This window comes from Salmo salar, chromosome ssa14, assembly GCF_905237065.1.
Source record: "Salmo salar chromosome ssa14, Ssal_v3.1, whole genome shotgun sequence".
In the NCBI taxonomy this organism is placed as follows: Eukaryota; Metazoa; Chordata; class Actinopteri; order Salmoniformes; family Salmonidae; genus Salmo; species Salmo salar.
The window spans coordinates 96,518,674-96,541,281 of record NC_059455.1 but is presented as its reverse complement, the minus strand read 5'-3'; the positions used below and the strand labels follow the sequence as shown (position 1 = coordinate 96,541,281).

The 22,608-nt window shown below is 45.7% G+C and overlaps 2 protein-coding genes across 2 annotated transcripts in view; one reads left to right on the top strand and one right to left on the bottom strand.

Moving 5' to 3' along the window:
- Positions 1–2,433, top strand: part of LOC106570734 (hairy/enhancer-of-split related with YRPW motif-like protein) — a 16,752-nt gene extending 14,319 nt beyond the window's left edge. Inside the window, exon 5 of the mRNA XM_045695073.1 lies at positions 751–2,433. Coding sequence (XP_045551029.1) covers positions 751–1,418 — 668 coding nt within the window. The 3' untranslated portion in view covers positions 1,419–2,433. The remainder of the gene's footprint in view (positions 1–750) is intronic.
- Positions 2,434–16,823: 14,390 nt separating this feature from the next.
- On the bottom strand, positions 16,824–21,879 carry gstr (glutathione S-transferase rho). The gene is given in 6 exon segments (NM_001141492.2): positions 16,824–17,299; positions 17,385–17,473; positions 18,359–18,477; positions 19,011–19,116; positions 21,221–21,286; positions 21,613–21,879. Coding segments are annotated over 6 exon segments (681 nt in total). The 5' UTR covers positions 21,781–21,879; the 3' UTR covers positions 16,824–17,166.
- Between the last annotated feature and the right edge of the window lie 729 nt (positions 21,880–22,608).

The following is a 22,608-nucleotide window of genomic DNA, read 5'->3' as shown; positions in this document are numbered from 1 at the left end:
CTCTCCTTCCTCCCTCTCTCTCCCCTCTCCTTCCTCCCTCTCTCTCCCCTCCCCTTCCTCCCTCTCTCCCCTCTCTCCTTCCTCCCTCTCCTCTCTCCCCCTCTCCTTCCTCCCTCTCTCTCCCCCTCTCCTTCCTCCCTCTCTCTCCCCTCTCCTTCCTCCCTCTCTCTCCCCTCCCCTTCCTCCCTCTCTCTCCCCTCCCCTTCCTCCCTCTCTCCCCTCTCCTTCCTCCCTCTCTCTCCCCGCTCCTTCCTCCCTCTCTCTCTCCCCTCTCCTTCCTCCCTCTCTCTCCCCCTCTCCTTCCTCCCTCTCTCTCCCCCTCTCCTTCCTCCCTCTCTCTCCCCTCTCCTTCCTCCCTCTCTCTCCCCTCCCCTTCCTCCCTCTCTCTCCCCTCCCCTTCCTCCCTCTCTCCCCTCTCCTTCCTCCCTCTCTCTCCCCGCTCCTTCCTCCCTCTCTCTCTCCCCTCTCCTTCCTCCCTCTCTCTCCCCCCTCTCCTTCCTCCCTCTCTCCCCTCTCCTTCCTCCCTCTCTCCCCTCTCCTTCCTCCCTCTCTCTCCCCCCTCTCCTTCCTCTCTCCCCCTCTCCTTCCTCCCTCTCTCCCCCTCTCCTTCCTCCCTCTCTCTCCCCCTCTCCTTCCTCTCTCTCCCCCTCTCCTTCCTCCCTCTCTCTCCCCCTCTCCTTCCTCCCTCTCTCTCCCCCCTCTCCTTCCTCCCTCTCTCTCCCCCTTCTCCTTCCTCCCTCTCTCTCTCAGGGTACTTTGAAGCGCGGGCCCTAGCAGTGGACTATAGGACACTGGGATTCAGACAGTGTGTAGGAGAGGTGGTCCGTTACCTGAGCTCTTTAGAAGGAGGGGGGGACTCCCCGGACCCTATCGGAGCCCGCCTGGTCTCTCACCTCTCCCATTGCGCCAGCCAACTGGACCCTCTTCTCCTTCAGTCGCCCCCCACCTCCTCCGCCCTCCCTTTTCCTCCCTGGCCGTGGATCTCCTCCTATCACCAGATGTCACCTGTCTCGTCTCCCACCTCTCCATCTTTCTCCGCGAGGCGGAGGGAGCTGGCACGCCTGGGGGGTGGGTGTTATCCGCCCCACTCAGCCGACACCCTGCGTCTCGCCCCCCTGGAGTGCCAACAGGGGTCCATGCTCGCCCCTGCCTTGGTGTCTGGGCTTCGCAGGGTACCCTCTCTCCCACCTCCTTCCTCCCCTGCCCTCACCGCCACCCCCACTCACAGACTCACTCAGCAGTCTCCTGGAGCCTCACTCCTCCTAACCTCCTCTTCCTCCTCTTCCTCCTCTTCCTCCTCCTTTCTCTCTGCTCCTCCACAAGTCACCTTCAGACCTTTTGCCCCTCTGGAGTCTCCCGCGGGTCAGCGCAGGGGAAAAGCTGCAAAGATCTGGGGGACTGAGATAGGAGCCTTCTGATCCAGAACCTGTCAACATGATGCACCGTGTAAAGTTTGCTTTTAACCACAGATCTAGGATCAGATTACCCAACCCTTAACCCAGTGGAGGGTTAATGTCTGGAACGGACCAAATGGAACGGCATCAAACACCTGGAAACCATCTGTTTGATGTACAGTATTTGATACCATTCCACCCATTCCGCTCCAGCCATTACCACGAGCTCCAATTAAGGTGCCAACAACCTTCCGTGCCTTAAACACAGATCAAGGATCAGATGACCTTACCCCTAACCATTAAAGGGTGGAAACCATATGACCCTAGATCAGTGGTTAGGATCAGCTACTACTCACACTCGCGCACTCTCTCTCTCTCTCTCTCTCTCTCTCTCTCTCTCTCTCTCTCTCTCTCTCTCTCTCTCTCTCTCTCTCTCTCTCTCTCTCTCTCTCTCTCTCTCACACACACACACACAAATTACATATATAAATGACAGGGACTCTAAAGCCATACAATATGACAGACAGGAGGACAGACGGACAGGGAAATAAACAGACTGGAATCAAACAGGGATGGACAGAGCAACAGATGGACAGATGAAGAAAGTCAAGATGGAAGACAGAGTCATAAGAGAGAACAGAATAACTCAGGACTTCCAGAGATCTACTCAGCCTTGGGAAGAGCTGACTGACGGTCTGAATCTCAGATGGCACGTGGATCTTCATAACAACACCATGTTGTTCTCCACTAGAAGTGGCCCAATAGACTGTCTATGAACAAACAAATGCAAGAGACTATATATACTACAGAGACATATACACTGCTCAAAAAAAATAAAGGGAACACTTAAACAACACAATGTAACTCCAAGTCAATCACACTTCTGTGAAATCAAACTGTCCACTTAGGAAGCAACACTGATTGACAATAAATTTCACATGCTGTTGTGCAAATGGAATAGACAACAGGTGGAAATTATAGGCAATTAGCAAGACACTCCCAATAAAGGAGTGGTTCTGCAGGTGGGGACCACAGACCACTTCTCAGTTACTATGCTTCCTGGCCGATGTTTTGGTCACTTTTGAATGCTGGCGGTGCTTTCACTCTAGTGGTAACATGAGACGGAGTCTACAACCCACACAAGTGGCTCAGGTAGTGCAGCTCATCCAGGATGGCACATCAATGCGAGCTGTGGCAAGAAGGTTTGCTGTGTCTGTCAGCGTAGTGTCCAGAGCAGGGAGGCGCTACCAGGAGACAGGCCAGTACATCAGGAGACGTGGAGGAGGCCGTAGGAGGGCAACAACCCAGCAGCAGGACCGCTACCTCCGCCATTGTGCAAGGAGGAGCAGGAGAAGCACTGCCAGAGCCCTGCAAAATGACCTCCAGCAGGCCACAAATGTGCATGTGTCTGCTCAAACGGTCAGAAACAGACTCCATGAGGGTGGTATGATGGCCCGACGTCCACAGGTGGGGGTTGTGCTTACAGCCCAACACCGTGCAGGACGTTTGGCATTTGCCAGAGAACACCAAGATTGGCAAATTCGCCACTGGCGCCCTGTGCTCTTCACAGATGAAAGCAGGTTCACACTGAGCACGTGACAGACGTGACAGAGTCTGGAGACGCAGTGGAGAACGTTCTGCTGCCTGCAACATCCTCCAGCATGACCGGTTTGGTGGTGGGTCAGTCATGGTGTGGGGTGGCATTTCTTTGGGGGGCCGCACAGCCCTCCAGGTGCTCGCCAGAGGTAGCCTGACTGCCATTAGGTACCGAGATGAGATCCTCAGACCCCTTGTGAGACCATATGCTGGTGCGGTTGGCCCTGGGTTCCTCCTAATGCAAGACAATGCTAAACCTCATGTGGCTGGAGTGTGTCAGCAGTTCCTGCAAGAGGAAAGCATTGATGCAATGGACTGGCCCGCCCGTTCCCCAGACCTGAATCCAATTGAGCACATCTGGGATCTCATGTCTCGCTCCATCCACCAACGCCACGTTGCACCACAGACTGTCCAGGAGTTGGCGGTTGCTTTAGTCCAGGTCTGGGAGGAGATCCCTCAGGAGACCATCCGCCACCTCATCAGGAGCATGCCCAGGCGTTGTAGGGAGGTCATACAGGCACGTGGAGGCCACACACACTACTGAGCCTCATTTTGACTTGTTTTAAGGACATTACATCAAAGTTGGATCAGCCTGTAGTGTGGTTTTCCACTTTAATTTTGAGTGTGACTCCAAATCCAGACCTCCATGGGTTGATAAATTGGATTCCCATTGATTATTTTTGTGTGATTTTGTTGTCAGCACATTCAACTATGTAAAGAAAAAAGTATTTAATAAGATTATTTATTTCATTCAGATCTAGGATGTGTTGTTTAAGTGTTCCCTTTATTTTTGTTGAGCATTATATATACATGGTTCTTTCCCAACATTCCCAGATTTTCCAGAAATCCTGGTTGGAGGATTTTCTTCTCTCTTTACTTCTGATTCCAGGAATCTTACAGTTGGGAGTTCTGGAATATTGAGAAAGTTAGATATGGAACGTTAATCTCTGCCGAACTCTGAGGGAGACTCAGCTCTTCTCAGACTGTTGCTGTGAACTGAACTGTGTTTGTCATGTGTTTTTGCTGTGATGTTTTAATTTGTATATTTTAAATCATTTACAGACATTTTATTACCCTGATTGATTCCGAATGGCTGATAAAAATTGTATTTAAATAAGTGTTGGGATGTTCGTGTTTATTGTGTCTCTCCATTATTTTATTTTGGAAATGTGTTTGTGTGGGGAAGAGAGGAAGAGAGAGAGAGAGTAGGTGAGTGAGAAGGGAATTGAGAGAGAGAGGAAGAGAGAGGAGTGAGAGAGAGGATAGAGAGAGAGGGGGTGGAGGAAGAGAGAGAGACAAAGAGAGAGGAAGAGAGAGAGGAGAGAGAGAGAGAGAGAGAGGAAGAGAAAGAGGAAGAGAGAGGAGAGAGAGAGGAAGGGAGAGAGAGAGGAAGAGAGAGACAAGAGGAGAGAGAGATGAAGAGAGCGAGAGGGGGGAGAGAGAGGAAGAGAGAGAGAGGAAGAGAGAAAGAGGGGGAGAGAGAGATGGAGAGAGAGAGGAAGAGAGAGAGGAAGAGAGAGAGGAAGAGAGAGGGGGAGAGAGGAAGAGAGAGAGAGAGGGGAGAGAGAGATGAAGAGAGAGGGGGGAAGAGAGCGAGAGGAAGAGAGAGAGGAAGAGAGAAGAGAGAGATGAAGGGAGAGAGAGAGGAAGAGAGAGGGGAAGAGAGAGAGAGGAAGAGAGAGAGGAAGAGAGAGAGGAAGAGAGAGAGATGGGTAGATAATTAATTAGATAATGCATCGATTACATTAATACCATGATGAACATGATTCTCAGAATCTGATTGAATCAGTTAGGGCTGCAACAGGGAGTTCTGGGTGATTGAGTCAGTTAGGGCTGCAACAGGGAGTTCTGGGTGATTGAGTCAGTTAGGGCTGCAACAGGGAGTTCTGGGTGATTGAGTCAGTTAGGGCTGCAACAGGGAGTTCTGCTTCATCCCAGGTGGCTAAACTTTACATTTCACTAAAACAAATGACTGATGAACAATGTAACAAGAGCATGATGAAGAGCGTATGATGAAGAGCGTATGATGAACAGTGTGTGTGTGTGTGTGTGTGTGTGTGTGTGTGTGTGTGTGTGTGTGTGTGTGTGTGTGTGTGTGTGTGTGTGTGTGTGTGTGTGTGTGTGTGTGTGTGTGTTATGTCCCTCTCCACATATGGTAAATATGGTTCGGGCAGAGAGAGAGAGATAGATGGATGAAAGAGAGAGAGAGAAAGGATGAGACGGGGGGGGTAGAAAGGGATTAGAAAGAGATGGGGACCAGAGAGATGGGGATCAGAGAGGGGGAATCAGAGAGGTGGGGACCAGAGAGGTTGGATCAGAGAGGTGGGGACCAGAGAGATGGGGACCAGAGAGATGGGGATCAGAGAGGTGGGATCAGAGAGATGGGATCAGAGAGATGGGGATCAGAGAGATGGGATCAGAGAGATGGGGATCAGAGAGATGGGGACCAGAGAGGTGGGGACCAGAGAGATGGGGACCAGAGAGGGGGAATCAGAGAGATGGGATCAGAGAGGTGGGATCAGAGAGGTGGGATCAGAGAGATGGGATCAGAGAGATGGGGACCAGAGAGATGGGGATCAGAGAGATGGGGACCAGAGAGGTGGGATCAGAGAGGTGGGGACCAGAGAGATGGGGATCAGAGAGATGGGGACCAGAGAGATGGGGACCAGAGAGGTGGGATCAGAGAGGTGGGATCAGAGAGATGGGATCAGAGAGGTGGGATCAGAGAGGTGGGATCAGAGAGATGGGATCAGAGAGGTGGGATCAGAGAGATGGGATCAGAGAGATGGGGACCAGAGAGATGGGGATCAGAGAGGTGGGGATCAGAGAGATGGGGATCAGAGAGGTGGGGACCAGAGAGGTGGGGACCAGAGAGGTTGGACCAGAGAGATGGGGACCAGAGAGGTGGGGATCAGAGAGGGTGGGATCAGAGAGGTGGGATCAGAGAGATGGGATCAGAGAGGTGGGATCAGAGAGATGGGATCAGAGAGGTGGGGACCAGAGAGGTGGGGACCAGAGAGGTGGGGACCAGAGAGGTGGGGATCAGAGAGGTGGGATCAGAGAGGTGGGATCAGAGAGATGGGATCAGAGAGGTGGGATCAGAGAGATGGGATCAGAGAGGTGGGATCAGAGAGATGGGATCAGAGAGATGGGGACCAGAGAGATGGGGATCAGAGAGGTGGGGATCAGAGAGATGGGGATCAGAGAGGTGGGGACCAGAGAGGTGGGGACCAGAGAGGTTGGACCAGAGAGATGGGGACCAGAGAGGTGGGGATCAGAGAGGGTGGGATCAGAGAGGTGGGATCAGAGAGATGGGGAATCAGAGAGGTGGGATCAGAGAGATGGGGAATCAGAGAGGTGGGGACCAGAGAGGTGGGGACCAGAGAGATGGGGACCAGAGAGATGGGGACCAAAGGGTGGCTGATGCAGGGAGGGAGGGGTGGGATGAGGGAAAGAGAGGGTGATGAGTCACTCGCTTCCTCAGTCGCTCTGTCTCCAAACACCAGATGGACCAGCCTGATGAGGAGTGAAGGGACATGAAGATCTAGATAATAAATGTCCTGTACCAACAAGACTCCAACAGAGTGTGTTTACTGTTAGATAATGACTGTACTGTACCAAAAAGACTCCGACAGGATGAGTGAAAAAAACAGAGAGTGTGTTTACTGTTAGAGAATACTTTTGATCCTCTGTTGGATGCAATGTCTGTACGGACATTGCACAGATAATGTGTGTGTGTGTGTGTGTGCCGTAATTTGAGTCCTCAGGGCTGGCATTGTGGCTCGACCGCTGTGGCGGCGTGGCTCTCGTGCGAGGCTGGACAGTCATCGGATTGACGGTACGGCAGAAGAATGTTTGTGGAACACACACACACACACACACACACACACACACACACACACACACACACACACACACACACACACACACACACACACACACACACACACACACACACACACACACACACACACACACACACACACACACACACACACACACTCAAATTAACAGAACATCCACCATGGTATGCACACACACTAATCTGGCCTCAGAGTGGTGGAGCCAGTGTTGCTACCACAGCTTCCAGGACAAATGACCACAATTACACTTAACTAGCTTTCCCATGGAGGAGAGAGAGAGAGAGAGAGAGGAGGAGAAGGAGGAGAAGGAGGAATAGAAAAGAGAGGAGGAGAGAGAGAGAGAGAGGAGGAGAAGGAGGAATAGAAAAGAGGAGGGAGAGAGAGAGAGAGGAGGAGAAGGAGGAGAAGGAGGAATAGGAAAGAGAGGAGGGAGAGAGATAGGGAGAAGGAGGAGGAGGACCAGGAAAGAGAGGAGGAGAGAGAAAGCGAGGAGAGGAGACCTAGTGGCCAAGAGGGGGAGGGATAGAGTGAAGGAGGAGGAGAAGGAGGAGAGGAGGATGATGAGACAAAGAAAGATAGAAGCCAGCTAGCTAGCTGACATCAAATGTTTTGGCTAGAGATGTTTTAATTAACCAGGCTTGACAGTTAAGAACAAATTACTATTTTACAATGACGGCCTACCCAAGCCAAACCCTCCCCTAACCCGGACAACGCTGGGCCAATTGTGCGCCGCCCTATGGGACTCCCGATCACGACCGGTTGTGATAGAGCCCGGGATCAAACCAGGGTCTGTAGTAACGCTTCTGGCACTGAGATGCAGTGCCTTAGACCGCTGAGACACTCAGGAGCCTGACGTGCAGGAGCTTCCGGCAGGGATGTGTAGTCTTGCATGATAGCTACTCTGAGAGTAAATAGAGCCGAATATATTGCTAAAAGTCCCCTTGTCCGAGAGAGATTTACAGGGTTATCAAAACACCATGCCAGCGTGAGACTATACAAAACACAGACCTTATTGGAAGTGGTTAAAAAATAAATATCCCCAATGGGGATAAAATGGTGAAAAAACGATTGAAACCAGAGGGGGAGTTACTTTGGCATCTGGGAGGAAAACACTTCAACGGACTATAGGTCTTCTCTCCTCCTCTCTCCTTCTCCTCCTCTCTCCTTCTCCTCCTCCTCTCTCCTTCTCCTCCCCCTCCTTCGCTCTATCCCTCCCCCTCTGGGCCACTAGGTCTCCTCTCCTCCTCTCTCCTCTCTCCTCCTCCTCCTCCTCCTCCTCCTCCTTCTGAAGGAGAAGTGGATCTTGTGAAATGAGGGCATGTTCCTAACATTTTCTCGGTCACAGGTCTCCAACAGGTTGATCACAAGCTCCCAGCTACTAGCAAATATAAGCAACACAGACACTATCCCACCCCCTGGTTAGCCACTATTGGCTTAAAAAGCCAAATCTAAACACAATATCTGCCAATTAATTTACAGAAATATTGCCCCTGTCTGTCTGATTGGTGCGGGCGTTTGTCTATTATTTATTATTTGTAAACTTTGCAGTGAAAGGAGCAGCATCAGTACAGAACCATCACTGGACCGCATCACATTCCTCACTCGTTAGATGCGTAATTAAAGGGGCCAGATGTGCAATTAAAGGGGAATTTACACTCCTTCCAGATGTAAAGAAATGTGTCTTCTGATGCGATTTAAATCATTGGACTTAGAACATCACATTTCATTGTTTCTCAATCAACAATTCTAATTTTGAAAAACCAAAAAAAAAACAATAAAAAAAAAAAAGGATTTTCTTTTTACTGAGAAAACAGAATTTAGGAAAATATAAAACATATATATCTTTTTTTTAAAGCACAGGTTTTATAGCCCCCCCCCCCCATAGAGTTGTTTTACAGCATTCAGAAAGTATTCAGACCTTTTCCCTTTTTTTCACATTTTGAGACGTTACAGCCTCAGTCTAAAAATGAATTAAATAAACTATTTCCTCATCAATCTACAAACAATACCCCATATTGACAAAGCAAAGTGAAAATCTTTGCAAATGTATTAAATATTTAAAAAACAACAGAAATACCTTATTTATATAAGTATTCAGACCCTTTGCTATGAGACTCGACATTGGTGCATCCTGTCAACATTGATCATCCTTATTTATTTTTTTAACGTTTATTTTACTAGGCAAGTTAAAAACTAATTCTTATTTACAATGACGGCCTACCTCGGCAAAACCCAGATGACGCTGGGCCAATTGTACGCCGCCCTATGGGACTCCCAATCACGGCCGGTTGTGATACATCCTGGATCCTTGAGATGTTTCTACAACTTGAGTCCAACTGTGGTAAATTCAATTCATGATTCAAATTCAAATTCATGATTTGGAAATGCACACACCTGTCTATATAAGGTCCCACAGTTGAAGGTGCATGTCAGAGCAAACACCAAGCCATGAGGTCGAAGGAATTGTCGGTAGAGCTCTGAGACAGGATTATGTCGAGGCACAGATCTGGGGAAGGGTACCAAAAAATGTCTGCAGCATTGAAGGTCCCCAAGAACACAGTAGCCTCCATCATTCTTAAATGGAAAAAGTTTGGAACCACCAAGACTCTTTCTAGAGCTGGCCACCTGGCCAAACTGAGCAATCAGGGGGAGAAGGGCCTTGGTCAGGGAGGTGACCAAGAACCTGATGGCTACTCTGACAGAGCTGCAGAGTTCCTCTGTGGAGATGGGAGAACCTTCCAGAAGGACAACCATCTCTGCAGCACTCCACCAATCAGGGCTTTGTGGTAGAGTGACCAGACGGAAGCCACTCCTCAGTAAAAGTCACATGACAGCCTGCTTGGAGTTTGCCAAAAGGCACCTAAAGGACTCTCAGACCATGAGAAACAAGATTATCTGGTCTGATGAAACCAAGATTGAACTATTTGGCTTGAATGCTAAGCGTCACGTCTGTAAGAAACCTGGCACCATCTCTACAGCGAAGCATGGTGGTGACAGCATCATGTTGTGGGGATGTTTTTCAGCGGCAGGGACTGGGAGACTAGTCAGGATTGAAGGAAAGATGAACAAAGCAAAGTACAGAGAGATCCTTGATGAAAACCTGCTCCAGAGCACTCAGGACCTCAGTCTGGGGCGAAGTTTCACCTTCCAACAGGACAACGACCCTAAGCACACAGCCAAGACAACACAGGAGTGGCTTCGGGACAAGTCTCTGAATATCTTTAAGTGGCACAGCCAGAGCCCGGACTTGAACCGATTCAAACATCTGTGCAGAGACCTGAAAATATCTGAGCAGCGATGCGCCCCATCCAACCTGACAGAGCTTGAGAGGATCTGCAGAGAAATGTTTTATTTTTTTAAACATTTTTATATAAATTTGCACAAAAAAATGTTTTTGCTTTGACATTAAGGGGTATTGTGATGTCATTAAGGAGTATTGTGATGTCATTATGGGGTATTGTGTGCAGATTGATGAGGGAGAAACACTATTTAATACATTTTACAGAAAGGCTGTAACATAACAAGATGTATACTTTCCCGAATGCACTGTATACTACAGCATTTCAGTACGGTGACTAGCTATGAAAATGTGTCTGTACTGTAGCTATGGGTTGGGATTATGGTTATTTAGTTAGCTAGCGAGTTAGTTAGCTAGCGAGTTAGCTAGCTGCACGTCTAAGCAAAAGACTCCACTTCCCCAGATGACCCATCTGTCACACCCTGATCTGTTTCACCTGTCTTTTGTCATTGTCTCCATCCCCCCTCAAGGTGTCGCCCATCTTCCCCGTTATCCCCTGTGTATTTATACCTGTGTTCTCTGTTTGTCTGTTACCAGTTCGTCTTGTTTTCGTCAAGCCTACCAGTGGTTTTCCCTCTGCTCCTGTCTCTTGATTGTTCCTGTTTCCTAGTTTTCCCCGGGGTTGACCATTCTGCCTGCCCTGAACCTGAGCCTGCCTGCCATCCTGTACCTTTACCCCATCTATCTGGATTACCGACCTCTGCCTGACCCTGACCCTGCCTGCCATCCTGTACCTTTACCCCATCTATCTGGATTACCGACCTCTGCCTGACCCTGACCCTGCCTGCCGTCCTGTACCTTTACCCCATCTATCTGGATTACCGACCTCTGCCTGACCCTGACCCTGCCTGCCGTCCTGTACCTTTACCCCATCTATCTGGATTACCGACCTCTGCCTGACCCTGACCCTGCCTGCCGTCCTGTAACTTTACCCCATCTATCTGGATTACCGACCTCTGCCTGCCCTGACCCTGACCTCTGCCTGCCCTGACCCTGACCTCTGCCTGCCCCTGACCTCTGCCTGCCCCTGACCTCTGCCTGCCCTGACCCTGACCTCTGCCTGACCCTGAGCCTGCCTGCCATCCTGTACCTTTACCCCATCTATCTGGATTACCGACCTCTGCCTGACCCTGACCCTGCCTGCCGTCCTGTACCTTTACCCCATCTATCTGGATTACCGACCTCTGCCTGCCCCTGACCTCTGCCTGCCCTGACCCTGACCTCTGCCTGCCCCTGTTCGATTAATAAACTGTTGTTACTTGGAACGTTGTCTGCATCTGGGTCTTACCTGAAACGTGATACCATCAAGTTAGCAAGGTGTGTCTGGGGTGATTACAGCCATCTATTGGATTTCATGAACATGTGTACAGTACATGTCTAGACAATAGTGACCCCTCCACTTAGCTAGATGTGACTGGGGGGGGAGGTTATAGCATTATAAAATGTTTGTGTTTGGACACAGTCTATTTTTGATAGCGCTACTATGCAAATATACAAGTAACCATTTCACTGTACCGTTTACTCCTTCTGTATCCTGTGCGTGTGACAAATAAACGTTGATTTTATTTGATATAGTGTATAGTGTTTACCAGAGACGGTAATGTGAGGACAATCTTTTGACTGGTACTGTGTGTATATATATATATATACCAGTCAAAAGTTTGGACACACCTATTCATTCCAGGGTTTTTCTTTATTTTGACCACACTTTTTTTTAGCTAAACAGGTGGGGATCAAAACAGGCTCTGCCCTGAATGACGGGTCGCTGCAGATTGTGTAGAACATTGACAACCTGTATGAGGAATAGTCATTTGAGATGCGTGAATTTTTTATACTCTTCAGTGAATGTCGCCATCTTGTGGTGAAAGAGGGGGCGATGTATTACAGTTATCTGAGCCACGTTCTGTAGGAGAAAGTTGTCAAACGTTGCAGATTGAAGAACCATGAATCGAGTCAGCGACGTTTGTTTTATATAACATATTTCAACGTGAACGTTGGCCAGCGTCGTGTCCTGCTGAACCCCTGGTAAAAACGTCAAGCAGTCAAGAATGAAACGGTCACACCATTGTTTTTCAAGCATATGTTATTTTAACATATTTTAACATATGCCATAGCCACCACGATCAGATATTTTCATGTAAACTCTTATCTGAAAATAAAAAAATGCTAAATATTTTAACCTAACCCCTATTCTGACACTAACTCCTATTATGACTCTAACCCCTATTCTGACCCTAACCCCTATTCTGACCCTAACCCCTATTATGACTCTAACCCCCATTCTGACCCTAACCCCTATTCTGACCCTAACTCCTATTATGACTCTAACCCCTATTCTGACCCTAACCTCTATTCTGACCCTAACCCCTATTCTGACCCTAACTCAAACCCCTATTCTGACCCTAACCCCTATTCTGACCCTAACCTAACCTCTATTCTGACCCTAACCCCTATTCTGACCCTAACCTAACCCCTATTCTGACCCTAACCCCTATTCTGACCCTAACCTAACCCCTATTCTGACACTAACCCCTATTCTGACCCTAACCCCTATTCTGACCCTAACCTAACCTCTAATCTTAACCTAACCCCTATTCTGACCCTAACTCCCATTCTGACCCTAACCCCTATTCTGACCCTAACCCCTATTCTGGCCCTAACCCCTATTCTGACCCTAACCTCTATTCTGACCCTAACCCCTATTCTGACCCTAACCCCTATTCTGACCCTAACCCCTATTCTGACCCTAACCCCTATTCTGGCCCTAACCCCTATTCTGACCCTAACCCCTATTCTGCCCCTAACCCCTATTCTGACCCTAACTCCTATTCTGCCCCTAACCCCTATTCTGACCCTAACCCCTATTCTGACCCTAACCCCTATTCTGGCCCTAACCCCTATTCTGACCCTAACCCCTATTCTGCCCCCAACCCCTATTCTGACCCTAACCCCTATTCTGACCCTAACCCCTATTCTGGCCCTAACCCCTATTCTGACCCTAACCCCTATTCTGACCCTAACCCCTATTCTGACCCTAACCCCTATTCTGGCCCTAACCCCTATTCTGGCCCTAACCCCTATTCTGGCCCTAACCCCTATTCTGACCCTAACCCCTATTCTGCCCCCAACCCCTATTCTGGCCCTAACCCCTATTCTGGCCCTAACCCCTATTCTGACCCTAACCCCTATTCTGTCCCTAACCCCTATTCTGGCCCTAACTCTAACCCCTATTCTGACCCTAACCCCTATTCTGACCCTAACCCCTATTCTGACCCTAACCCCTATTCTGCCCCCAACCCCTATTCTGACCCTAACCCCTATTCTGACCCTAACCCCTATTCTGGCCCTAACCCCTATTCTGTCCCTAACCCCTATTCTGGCCCTAACCCCTATTCTGGCCCTAACCCCTATTCTGAACCTAACCTCTATTCTGACCCTAACCTCTATTCTGACCCTAACCTCTATTCTGACCCTAACCTCTATTCTGACCCTAACCTCTATTCTGGCCCTAACCCCTATTCTGACCCTAACCCCTATTCTGACCCTAACCCCTATTCTGACCCTAACCCCGATTCTGACCCTAACTCTAACCCCTATTCTGACCCTAACCCCTATTCTGACCCTAACCCCTATTCTGCCCCCAACCCCTATTCTGACCCTAACCCCTATTTTGACCCTAACCCCTATTCTGGCCCTAACCCCTATTCTGTCCCTAACCCCTATTCTGGCCCTAACCCCTATTCTGAACCTAACCTCTATTCTGACCCTAACCTCTATTCTGACCCTAACCCCTATTCTGACCCTAACCCCGATTCTGACCCTAACTCTAACCCCTAGTTTAAGAGGAATTAATATTTCCCCTGTATTTTACAAATGTTCCATCTTGAGAATAAATGTCTTTACTCCCTGGTAAACCGGTATTTCCCGCCAAAACAGGAAGTGTCATACTAAAGCATTATAAAACATATAAATAGGCCTATGTCTGGATTTTTGATTAGAGCTTTGATCCAAAAATGTAAGTCTGATGCTATCTGAGCCTGATGAGCCCTACATTAAAGACATGTAATGAGCCCTACATTAAATACATGTTATGAGCCCTACATTAAAGACATGTTATGAGCCCTACATTAAAGACATGTAATGAGCCCTACATTAAAGACATGTAATGAGCCCTACATTAAAGACATGTAATGAGCCCCACATTAAAGACATGTAATGAGCCCTACATTAAAGACATGTAATGAGCCCTACATTAAAGACATGTAATGAGCCCTACATTAAAGACATGTAATGAGCCCCACATTAAAGACATGTAATGAGCCCTACATTAAAGACATGTTATGAGCCCTACATTAAAGACATGTTATGAGCCCTACATTAAAGACATGTTATGAGCCCTACATTAAAGACATGTGGATGGTTATGGGTCTGAATTAATAACTGCTATAATCTACCACCATGTGAATGGTTATGGGTCTGAATGGTTATGGGTCTGAATGGTTATGGGTCTGAATGGTTATGGGTCTGAATTAATAACTGCTATAGTCTACCACCATGTGAATGGTTATGGGTCTGAATGGTTATGGGTCTGAATGGTTATGGGTCTGAGTTAATAACTGCTGTAGCCTACCACCATCTGAATGGTTATGGGTCTGAATGGTTATGGGTCTGAATTAATAACTGTTATAGTCTACCACCATCTGAATGGTTATGGGTCTGAATGGTTATGGGTCTGAATGGTTATGGGTCTGAATGGTTATGGGTCTGAGTTAATAACTACTATAGTCTACCACCATCTGAATGGTTATGGGTCTGGATGGTTATGGGTCTGAGTTAATAACTACTATAGCCTACCATCCTAGCGTGTTCACTCTTCTTTCAAACTACCCAACATTCAGCAGAAAAATCAAATAAAAGCTTGCGTTTCTCTTCGAATAGTCTATTGGCATAAAAAATACAAATATCTCCAACAAGCTATTCTAGCTTTTCCTGCATGGAATCCCAAGAGCTGAGAAGTGTTGTTTAAGGAGAGAGGCCAGAGAAACAGAGGCTAGAAGTTAGAAGCTTATTATGCATAAATCTTTAATTAGCTAAATATAATGATAATACTGCATTGAATCTATACCCTGAAAGAGGTAGTCTATGAAATCTATATATATATATATATATATATATATATATATATATATCAATCTAGAAGAGGAGTATCTATTTTGGATGCAATTGAATGGAATTGGAGAGAGAGAGAGAGACTGCGAGTGCTTTAACACACTGATATAAACCCTGTTAACTGGGGTTTAGCAAGCTATGCTAGCAGACATTAGCTTATATGCTGTTTAATTCCAAATATGTGTAGTTCTGCGAGGGGGACTTTGTCGTACATATCCAGCAGCACAGCTTTAAATGACCTGGTACTATACAGTGTAGTGCATCAGGCACTATAGAGTGGAAATGAAAAGCCAGCAGCAGGCTGTCCCCCCTCCAGAATGACACAGTTTGTTAGAGACCCTACTTAGTATTTCCCACCCCACTTTAGCTGACTCAAGGAAGAACAGGTCTCTCTACAGCCCAATATACCAGAGTCAACATTGTAGGGTAATTGGCAAACTGTTGAACTACTTTTTTTAAAAGTACTTTGCAACCACTTAGCAATTTAGCTAACCCTTCCACTAAATCAAACGGTATGTCACATACGCCGAATACAACAAGTGTAGACCTTACCATGAAATGCTTACTTACAAACCCTTAAGGAACAAGTAAATTAGATTCCTTCCCTCTCACAAAGATCACATCATCCCCTTCATTAGCTGGAGACTCATATCTCCCTCTAACTTTTAAGCACCAGCTGTCAGAGCAGCTCACAGATCACTGTACCTGTACACAGCCCATCTGTAAATAGCCCATCCAACTACCTCATCCCCATACTGTTATTTATTTTTTGCTCCTTTTCACCCCAGCATCTCTACTTGCACATTCATCTTCTGCACATCTATCACTCCAGTGTTTAATTGCTAAATTGTAATTATTTCACCACTATGGCCTATTTATTGCCTTACCTCATTTGCGGGGTGGCAGGTAGCCTAGTGGTTAGAGCATTGGACTTGTAACCGAAAGGTTGCTTGATTGAATCCCTGAGCTGACAAGGTAAAAGAAAATCTGTCGTTCTGCCCCTGAACAAGGCAGTTAACCCACTGTTCTCTGGTAGGCCGTCATTGAAAGTAAGAATTGGTTCTTAACTGACTTGCCTAGTTAAAAAGGTAAAAAATATACTTTTTATTTTTCTATTGTGTTGACTGTACGTTTATGCGTAACTCTGTTGTTTATGCGTAACTCTGTTTATGCGTAACTCTGTTGTTGTTTGTGTCATACTGCTTTGCTTTATCTTGGCCAGGTCGCAGTTGTAAATGAGAACTTGTTCTCAACTAGCCTACCAGGTTAAATAAAATGATGAAATAGAGGAAGATGACCGATTTAAAACGTTGTTAAAAGCCTGAGTAGATGGAGCTTCAGTAGTATTACCACTCAGATTATAGGAAACAATAAAACAACCATGACCACAGTTTATCAGCCATCACTTCAGTGGCATGGAAACCCTGTTCTTTAACAACATCTCAATGCGTATCCTCAATTTGATTTACCTTGAATATACACAAACATTTAGTAGCAGTGTTTGGTATGATTTTTTTTATTAATTCCACACCAGTGCATGTGGTCTGTACACACAAATTATATGGAGGACATACTGTTATTATAAAGTCATGTTCGTAAAAACACACTTTGTGTTTAATGTTTCAGTTAAAGTGTATATATATATAAAAAAAAGAAAGCGCATTTCTTACAAAAAACCCCAGAAAGGCAATGCAAATAATAGTGTTCACTTAGTGGAAAACTACTTGAGTGATATTCATCTGAGGAAACGTACATGTAAAGCAACTTGTGTTTCCCGTGGTTACAACATATACAGGAAGTGACGATTAACATCCTTAAGATAACGTGATGCGTGTTCCTGTGTGTCTCAGAACTCCTTGAGAGCGTCTCCTCCCTGAGGGTTCTCCAGCCAGTGTGGGGGCCAGGTAGCTTTAACGCTAGGTCTGTCCTTCATCATGTCGTAGTATGCTCCCAGTTTGGGGTAACGCTCCGTAGACAGCCTGGAGTGAGAGGAACATATTCATTCACTGAGCCAGACGACCACACACACACCCCTTCTGTGATCGCACATGGTGAAACGCTTACCCAAAGCGGAAGGCGTAGGCAATCACAGGGAAGACAATAACGTCAGCCAATGAGAAGGCTTTTCCTGCCAGGTAAGAACCAACCTCCATCTGGAAACAAGCAAATGTATTAAACCTTGTTCACACTGGCAGTTTGATGTGACTCAAATCCTGTTTTAACATATCCGATTTTTATAATATATATATATATATATATATATATACACACACACACACACACACTTTCCCTGCAGTCTGAACAGCCAAAACACACATCAAAGCAGATATTTGAAGACAAATCTGATTCCTGGACATGGGACTCAGAATTTCAAAGCCACTTGGGGGCAAATACTGTTACTTTGCAGATGTTGCTTGCTAGCTACCCAGTTAACAAAAACATGTGGTTGCTAAGTAGCTTGTTAAATTGTTTACAAACAAATAAGTATATGTGCTAGAAAGTCAAACCGCTACCCAGCCGACCCTACCGCTGTAGCCAGCCGACCCTACCGCTGTAGCCAGCCGACCCTACCGCTGTAGCCAGCCGCCAAAAGGACTCATTCTGAAAGTTGGATCATCTGATCCTTTAAAGCTTTAAGTGTTCTTACACTACGATGTTGAACATTCAAAGCAACTGGAGAAACGTCAAACGACAAGCACTGTCGTCACCTTAAGCTCGTTACATAACTTCTGAGTGATCAGAAACACAAGCAGCCAACGCACATACACACCCGCTGTTACCACGACAACTAGCGTAGCCGTGTCAGCAAAATTGTCTGAACACACACACAAATCCGATTTGTGTGTCGTGAAGATTGCTGTTTGGACAGTCAGTATTCCGAAATGGATTTGGGAAGAAAAATAAATGTATAAGATTCTAGCATTAAGGCTTTAGTCTACCAACAATTGGTGAAGGTGTGTGTGCGCACACATTTGTAAAATGTATGCTGTGTGTGTGTGTGTGTGTGTGTGTATGCGTGTGTGTGTGTGTGTGTGCACCTTCTGAAAGTATCCTTCCCACAGTTTGATCTCCGTGGCCAGGGTCTCCTTGTTCCTCTTGATAGCAGAGTCATGTCTCTCTCCCTCGGGGACACGGTAGTTGTAGTAGATGACGTTACCTGGGAGACAAAACGTCAAAAACGAAGTCATAATAGGCATCATCCATCATATGGCCCCTCAATAGATTCAAGGACCACGTGGGGTTCTATTGCTGACTGTGTAGCTTTAAGAAATGTTTAAAGAACTGTCGTGTCCCCAAATGGAACCCCATTCCCTATATAGTACACTACTTTAGACCAGAGCCCTATATAGTGCACTACTTTAGACCAGAGCCCTATATAGTGCACTACTTTAGACCAGAGCCCTATTCAGTACACTACTTTAGACCAGAGCCCTATACAGTACACTACTTTAGACCAGGGCTCTTTTAAAAGAAGTGCACAGAATGCCATTTGAGACACAGGCCATGGCATCAGTCAATAACACCGGGCCTGTTGGGAATATGACTCAGTCCAACAATGCTTGTTAGGACATCAGCGCTTTACTCTGGGGAACCGAGCATCTGAATAACAACCAAGCAGCACATGACCGTTGTTACCCAGAGGGCATCATGAGCCTGTTGCCAAGGAACAGTAGTGTTTGTGTATCTTACTGAGTTTGTCACTGAGGTTGAGGATCTCAAACATGCGCTGGTACATCAGGGCCTGCTCTAGTTGGCCCTCAGGAATCAACTGGGGTCCCTGGGACCTGAACCGGCTCTGTAGAGAGGGAGAGAGAGAAGAGAACAGTGAACTGGCTCAGGCAGGGAAGAGAGAACTGGGATCAACTCAGAACAGTCAACTCTCTTACTGCGCAGTGCATTAGCGACACCTAGTGGGGTAATACCAGCTGAGCAGTACACTACATTTGATGAGCTGATATATTGAATGTACTTAATATTAAGTTATCACTTTCGTGAGCTCATCGACTTCCTACAAACAACTAAAAAGTCAAACAGTGAACAGTAACACACTTATAAACTGAGTGGGCCGAGCCCAGAACGCTGAAAGCTGTGGTATATCAGACTGTATACCACGACAAAACATTTATTAATTACCTTAGCAACCAGTTTAGAATAACAATAAGGCACCTGAGGTTTGTGGCCAATATACCAAGGTTAAGGGCTGTATCCAGGCGGTCCACCTAACGGCCTTATTCAGGTCTAAGTAAAAATATCTCTATCTAGCAGTAGCTAGCTATGGACCTTTGGTCAAAAAATATGTGTATTACTGATGTCACTGTCTTGTAAGTTTGTACAAATGCTGGGACTCACGGTGCCATCAAATATCAGTAGGTGTTGGTCATTATTGTAGTCAAAGGATTTGGGGGGGGGGTATTCCTAAAGCAGCCTGCTTAAAGGGACATTTCTACGTCGTATTTCATCAGCACCACCCCAACATGTGAAAATGGCATGTTTCTATGTTACAGTTAAAAAAAAGGAGGAATGCGTTTCCAATGACCAATTAGTAGACAACGCCTACTCATAATTGATTAAAAATCCCACAATGCACAGCGATCTTCCTCCAGCTTTTTAAATTAAATGTTTTATTTTTTAAATACAAAACATAGAAACACTCCATTCTCACATGATGCTGGAGATTAATATGAAGTTGAAACATTTTGAAGTGTCCATTTAAAAATGGATATTCCAACATATCAATTATTGACCAGTCTGACCTTGGAAATAAATGACCCCAGTCACAGACACCAACTGCTTTAGCGCCTATAGACGATAGTAGCATCTGATCCGGGGAGTTCTGCCCCTGAACAAGGCAGTTAACCCACTGTTCCCCGGTAGGCCGTCATTGTAAATAACAATTTGTTCTTTAACTGACTTGACTAGTTAAATAATATAGCCTCGTAATTGTCATCATTTTTCATGTGTTACTTTTTGATTTTATTTAGTAAATATTTAAACTATTTCTTGAACTGCATTGTTGGTTAAGGGCTTGTAAGTAAGCATTTCACTGTAAGGTCTACTACACCTGTTGTATTCAGCATTTCACTGTAAGGTCTACTACACCTGTTGTATTCAGCATTTCACTGTAAGGTCTACTACACCTGTTGTATTCAGCATGTCACTGAGGTCTACTCCACCTGTTGTATTCAGCATTTCACTGTGAGGTCTACTACACCTGTTGTATTCAGCATTTCACTGTGAGGTCTACTACACCTGTTGTATTCAGCATTTCACTGTGAGGTCTACTACACCTGTTGTATTCAACGCATGTGACAAATACAATGTGATTTGATGTTAGCTCTACACATTAACACGATCTTTCAGATCAGTGAGAAATAATATTAAAAAAAGGAGATGTTAAATTACTACAGACCTTTATAAAGGTTAGTTTTCCGTATCTCCATGTTACAGAGGCGGTGGCCTGTACCAACCAGCTACCTGGCTCTCTGAACACCGGTGTGGAACAGGTAGTTGTGATGAAGTAGAGTTATTTAACACAGTTTATGGATCTGTGCAAAACCTCTACATTAAAGTATCTTGTTTATTTCAACAACAAAAAATTTCCTCGATGATATAAAAAGATAAAGGCATTACAGCATGATTTAAAAAAAATTCTAAATAAATTCTAAAAAAGGGAAATCATTTATCCAGTACAAGCAGATACAGTTTACAGCACAATGACGTTAAAAAATATAATAAAAAAAAAAAAAATTACACAAGTTGAATTGTAATGAAAATATTGCACAGCTTTGTTGAATATAAATGAGAGAATTAAACCTAGCTTAATGAGGCTAATTAGAACTAGTTCTATCCCAGGGCGTTTCTGTACTCTTAGTAAAACAGAGGTAAGAGTCAGATCTTACCTCCAGGTACATGCATGCTGCATATGACTCGTTGAGTATGTTGTCTCCGTGTTTGAAAGCAGGGAGCTGGGAGGGAGACAAGAAACACTGAGGTAAGCATGACAATGCACTTCTGTATAACAGTTATGCAATAGGTGTTGTTGTCCAGGAGTCTGGACGACGGACTAGAGTACGCATACAACACAAACCTTTACCACATTATAGCAGAACACCACAAACCTTTACCACATTACAGCGACTGGAGAACAACACAAACCAATGTATGATTTCTGTAAAGGGACTTGTGGCAGAAACAATAGAAAACGTATACAGTTATAGGCTACTCTTTAAAAACAAATATCTATATGTATCGTTCATTGTCTAAGAATAAATAAGAAAAAGCCAAACACTACCTGTCCTCTGGGATTGATATCCAGGACTTCTTTAGACTTGTGCTCTGCTTTCTCGAAGGAGAGAAGTTTCTGATTGTATCCCTGCAGGTTCTTCTCCTCCAGAGCGATCATGACCCGCCAGCACGGAGGAGAGCCGGAGCCCCACAGCAGTGTCATGTCCTTGGCCATGATTATACAAACCTGCTTGTATGAGGAGATAAAGAAGAGACTGTTAGTGAATGACCGTTGTTCTGCAGTTATATAGGATTTTTTAGTATGAACCGGATTGGTTCAATATGAACACGCCTTGGTTTGTAACGTGTGCAGAATCAACACAGGAAGTCATTCAGTATGCGGATCGTTCTCTATCTTTCTTTTATCCACGGCGCCATCTGCTGAAAAAATAGGTTCACAACCAAATTCCCTTTAGATATGTATTTATCTCCTCTGTTTAACCAGCAACAAGCCTAACTCAACCTCTCCTTGCAATAAAAATAAAAAATAAATGCTGATCTCGCCTTGGAATGAAATAAGCAATACAACAATGACACATCGAAAATCACTGTGTATCTATCATTAACAAAGCATATCAGTCACCTTCAATGTACGAGTCATGACAGTCCAGTTCTACTGGTCTTCTATCAACACATGAATATCGCATAGTCATGTAGGCTACAGCATAAAGGAAGTCATATCAAATTGTATTTGTCACATGCGCCGAATACAACAGGTGTAGACTTTACCGTGAAACGCTTAGTTACAGTACGTGCTCTTTCCAAACAATGCAGAGTTAACAAGTAAGAAATAGAAAAAAGGAAATTGTACGCATTAGAATCGAATAGCCCCCGGCAATATGCAACTTTTCATGGAAGTTAGGAACCAATATACAGTGAGGGGAAAAAGTATTTGATCCCCTGCTGATTTTGTACGTTTGCCCACTGACAAAGAAATGATCAGTCTATAATTTTAATGGTAGGTTTATTTGAACACTGAGAGACAGAATAACAACAAAAAAAT